The 5,000-nt window shown below is 47.1% G+C and overlaps 1 protein-coding gene across 3 annotated transcripts in view; it reads right to left on the reverse strand.

The window, feature by feature from the left end:
• LOC143039411 (telomerase-binding protein EST1A-like) overlaps positions 1-5,000 on the reverse strand; it is a 407,204-nt gene that overhangs the window by 215,918 nt on the left and 186,286 nt on the right. For all 3 annotated transcript variants that reach the window (XM_076209414.1, XM_076209412.1, XM_076209413.1), the window contains 2 exons: positions 3,308-3,633; positions 2,608-2,681 (listed from right to left, as the gene is read on the reverse strand). In XM_076209414.1, coding sequence (XP_076065529.1) covers positions 2,608-2,681; positions 3,308-3,633 — 400 coding nt within the window. The remainder of the gene's footprint in view (positions 1-2,607; positions 2,682-3,307; positions 3,634-5,000) is intronic.

Genomic DNA, 5,000 nt, shown 5'->3' on the forward strand with positions numbered 1-5,000 from the left:
TACACATCCTCTGGCTGGGGATTACCCTTCAACCTATTTATCTATTTATCATTTATATTTATCAATTTATCTAATAACCACCGTTGATCAATCCATCAACTGTCCCCTTCGATTTCTCTATCCGGACACCCATGGCCTCCCGATAGCCGACAACGGTCCTCGTGCCCTCTCACAGGTCTTCCGGAGGGAACCGTGAGACTGATGTTTGCTGGATCTTTAGTAGGGAGCTTTCACCAACTAATATCACCAGTAGTAGTAACCGTGGTGGTGGTGGTGGTGGTGGTGGTGGTGGTGGTGGTGGTGGTGGTGGCAGCAGCATTGATAGTGGTCGCCGTAGTATCAGCAGTAGTTGATGGGTGCAGAAGAAAAGGAAGAGGAGTAGAAGTAGGTGTAAAAGGAAGAGAACGAGGAAAAGAAGAAGAGGAAGAGGAGTAGGAGGAGGACGAGGAAGAAGGGGAAGAGGAGAAAGAGGAAGTAAAGGAGGTATTATTTTGACAAGAATCGCCTGCCGCCGACCAGAATAACACCATCCGTTGTTGACCATGTGTGTGTAGACCAACATGTGTACATGAGCTTCATACTTGTACACACACAACACACACATAAAAACACGTACAAACACACACATACACGCATTCACGTACACACACACACGTGCATACAATCTAATTTGCACAACAAACTGGACAAAATTGTACCGAAGTAGTTTTGAAAAAAGAAGAAAAAAACAATAGCCAAGAAAATGTGTGTGTGTGTGTGTGTGTGTGTGTGTGTGTGTGTGTGTGTGTGTGTGTGTGTGTGTGTGTGTGTGTGCGTGTGTGTGCCTGTGTGTGTGCCTGTGTGTGGTGTGCCTGTGTGTGTGCATGTGTGCGTGTGTGTGTGCATGTGTGCGTGTGTGTGTGCGTGTGTGTGTGCGTGTGTGTGTGTGTGCGTGTGTGTGTTTACCTAGTTACATCTTACGGGAAGGGGAGCTACGCTCGTGGTGTCCCGTCTCTGTATCTCGCCATGTCTGATTTGCTCTTAAATTCGTGTACTGTTTTATCACACACTATTGTTTCGTCTAATTTGTTCCATACATCCACCACTCTGTGGGGAAAGTTGTTCTTTTTCAGGTCTCTTCTATAGCTGTCCTTTTTGAGCTTCCTTCCATGTCCTCTAATCCCAATTTTGTAAGTCTTTTATATCAAGGACTTCCATATCTCTCATGACCCTGTAGATGGTCAACAAGTCGCCTCTTTCTCTCCTTTGTCCCAGAGTCGGCAATTCTAGTTTTGACAATCTCTCTTCTTATGACAGTTTTGATAATGTTGGGTCCATCTTCGTAGTTGCTCTCCGGATTCTCTCCATTTTCCTTCTATTCTTTTTGGTACTGAGTGACCATAGTGTCATTGCGTACTCCAATTTTGGCCTTATCAGTGTGACTAGTATTTTCCTTACCATTTCTTCATCCAAGTAAGTAAAATCCACTTTTATTGATCTTAGCAAGTTGTAGGTTTCTCCGACAATTCTGTTTACCTGTCTGTCAGGGGACATATCCTTTGTGATGATTACTCCCAGGTCTTTTTCAGATCCCACTTTCTTTACTTCCTTTGCACCAATTTTATATTGTCCTGATATATTTTTTTCCAAATTCCATTATACTACATTTCTTAATGTTGAAGTCCACTTCCCACTTCTGACTCCATTCCCAAACCCTGTTCAGATCTCTCTGCAGTGAATCACAATCCGTTTCAGTACTGACTTTCTTCAACAGTTTTGCGTCCTCTGCAAAGAAGCAAAGTAGTGTGTGTGTGTGTGTGTGTGTGTGTGTGTGTGTGTGTGTGTGTGTGTGTGTGTGTGTGTGTGTGTGTGTGTGTGTGTGTGTGTGTGTGTGTGTGTGTGTGTGTGTGTGTGTGTGTGTGTGTGTGTGTGTGTGTGTGTGTGTGTGCGTGCGCGCGTGTGTACATACGCCTGTTACCATAAAGGTAATAATTCAATACCACACTATAACTAAGCATGTTATTTAAGGCCACAAGCTAAAGACGAGGGAAAGTCACATAAGTCATAAGATAAGGTTACATAAGGACATATTCTGAAGGCTAGAGAAGGTCACCTGAACTCATTCTTAAGATTAGAGTTCACAGATCACACTTAAGATTAAAAAGGCCGTTTAAGACCAAACTTAAGCTTAGAAATGTTACTCAATGTCACACTTAAGCTTAGAAATGTCACTCGGGGTCAAACTAAAACTTAGGTCACTAAAAGCCATACCTAGTTTAATAAGCAGTTAAGGTCACAATCAAACTTACGAAGTTCGCTAAAGTTCAAAAGCTTAGAAAGTTCTCTCAAGGTTACATTTAGGCTTAGAAAGGTCACACGATGTCACACTTGAGCCTAGGTCACTCAAGGTCACATTTCAGCTAAGGTCACGCAACGTCATATTCAAGCTTAAATCACTCAAGGTCACACTTCAACTTAGGTCATTCAAGGTCATACTTCACCTTAGAGAGGTCACTCAATGTCAAACCTAAGCTTAGGTCATTCGAGGTCACGCTTAAGCTTAGAAACAAGGTCACGCTTAAGCTTAGAAACAAGGTCACGCTTAAGCTTAGAAACAAGGTCACTTACCCTCGGGAGGGGTCCAGGGAGTGTGGTGGTGGGTTCCACACAGAGCTGTGGTACATGAGCCAGTCGCACCAGGCCTGGGGGGGATAACAAGGAACACGAGGTGAGAGAGTTGCTCGCAAAAGGAAACCGAGAACACAACAAGGGGAGGATGGCAGGAACAAAAAGACAACCCTGTACTTAAAGGATGCTGAATTTCTCAACAAGGTTATGTTCTTCATTTAGTTAGTTCTGGAGAAGAGGATTTTACTCAATTATGGGGAGGGGAGGGGAGGGGTGGGAAGAGGTCAGGGGGTAGGTGCGGGGGTGAAAACCAAACTCAAATTGGGTCAAGATATCATGTATATGAACAATCACACAAATGCAAACACACAGCTTGCTTGTGTAGCGGTTAGCGTCAAGGCCTGCCACGCATGCGGTACCGAGTTAGAGCCTCTCATATGCTGCGAAAGCTGCACAAAACACTACAACCGTTACTGTCTCCCTGAAGCACGAGACGGAGTGTGTGATGCATGTAAGGTTACCCAGACATCGGACTAAACGTGCTCAAGAGTTCTAATCCGTCAGTGATAGCTGACGATCACGGGTCTAGCATGTGATCCAAGAATATGGTGAATCAATCACACACACACACACACACACACACACACACACACACACACACACACACACACACACACACACACACACACAAAGATCTCACCTTGACGGGCGGTATGAAGGCGGCCAATGTGGGCGTGAAGAGTCGGTCCGGCTCCTCCCCAGTACCCGGAGAAGACGAGGACACGGGTGACGAAGGCGACGGCGCAGAAACGGACCCGACCTCGGCCTTACTCCCGGCGGAGGAGGACGCGGGGGGCGCGGAGGAGGACCCGGGCGGCGTCGACGTCGAAGTAACTGCGGAGAACCTGAGGTGGTGAGGGATGAGTTCGACCACGACCTCGGTCAGGAGGCCGAACATCTCCTGGGCGAGGAGGAGGGCCAGCTCCTGCGAGGCGGACCGGTAGGTGCTTCCGGCCAGGTTGTCCGCTGCAAGGAGAAAAAGAGAAGAGAACGTTTGTGAGCCAAGGACTTGTTACCAGATACAATCAAATACAATCAAAAACGTTACATGTGCGCGCGCGCGCGCGTGTGTGTGTGTGTGATTCACTATGGTCTTGGTTTACGTGTTGGACTCGTGATCGACAACTGTTTTCCCCGGAAGAGACCTCAGAGCTCATATATGACCGATCTATGGGTAATGCTGTGACCTTACTCGCGCACACACACCCAACTCCCCGCCCACGAGAATTGGAGTAACGACTCGTAGCGCAGTGTTACTGAAATTATTTCAGCCCTGGGCGGAATTCGAACCCGGACCGCCGTAGCGGCGGCCGAGAACACTACCACTGCGCCATCGTGCTATGTGTGTGTGTGTGTGTGTGTGTGTGTGTGTGTGTGTGTGTGTGTGTGTGTGTGTGTGTGTGTGTGTGTGTGTGTGTGTGTGTGTGTGTGTGTGTGTGTGTGATTCACCTTGGTCTTTGGATCACGTGTTGGACTCGTGATCGACAGCTATTTCCCTCCCGGTACAGAGCTCAGAGCTCGTATGTAAAAACTATGGGTAATGCTTTGACCTTACACGCATACACACACCCAACTCCCCGCCCACGAGAGTTGGAGTAACGACTCGGATCTCAGCGATACTGTGTGTGTGTGTGTGTTGTGTGTGTGGTGTGTGTGTGTGTGTGTGTGTGTGTGTGTGTGTGTGTGTGTGTGTGTGTGTGTGTGTGTGTGTGTGTGTGTGTGTGTGTGTGTGTGTGTGTGTGTGTGTGTGATTCACCTCACATTGGTCTTTGGATCACGTGTTGGACTCGTGATCGACAGCTATTTCCCTCCCGGTACAGAGCTCAGACCTCGTATGACCGATCTATGGGTAATGCTCTGCCCTTACACGCGCACACACCCCTAACTCCCCGCCCACGAGAGTTGGAGTAACGACTCGCAGCGCAGTGATACTGAAATGATTTCAGCCCTGGGCAGGATTCGAACCAGATACCGCCGGCACCGCCGTACTGACAGTCTGGGACTCTACCAACCGCGACACCGAGCCGTGTGTGTGTGTGTGTGTGTGTGTGTGTGTGTGTGTGTGTGTGTGTGTGTGTGTGTGTGTGTGTGTGTGTGTGTGTGTGTGTGTGTGTCTGTGTGTTCTTAAAAGTGCGGACTGCATAATCACATTATGATACCAGAGTTTGCCAAAGAAGTTTATTTTTTAAGAATCTTATTTTTGTCTTCGTTCACTATCTTGGCCTTGAGGTATCTTGCAAGTCCCGCGGTGGTTGTATTAAAATGAACACACAAACAAACAAGTAAATAAACACGTGGATTAATAAACAAATAAATATAAGATAAATAATTAA

Source organism: Oratosquilla oratoria, chromosome 26, assembly GCF_046742065.1.
Source record: "Oratosquilla oratoria isolate Oo_2021 chromosome 26, ASM4674206v1, whole genome shotgun sequence".
NCBI classification, from domain to species: Eukaryota; Metazoa; Arthropoda; class Malacostraca; order Stomatopoda; family Squillidae; genus Oratosquilla; species Oratosquilla oratoria.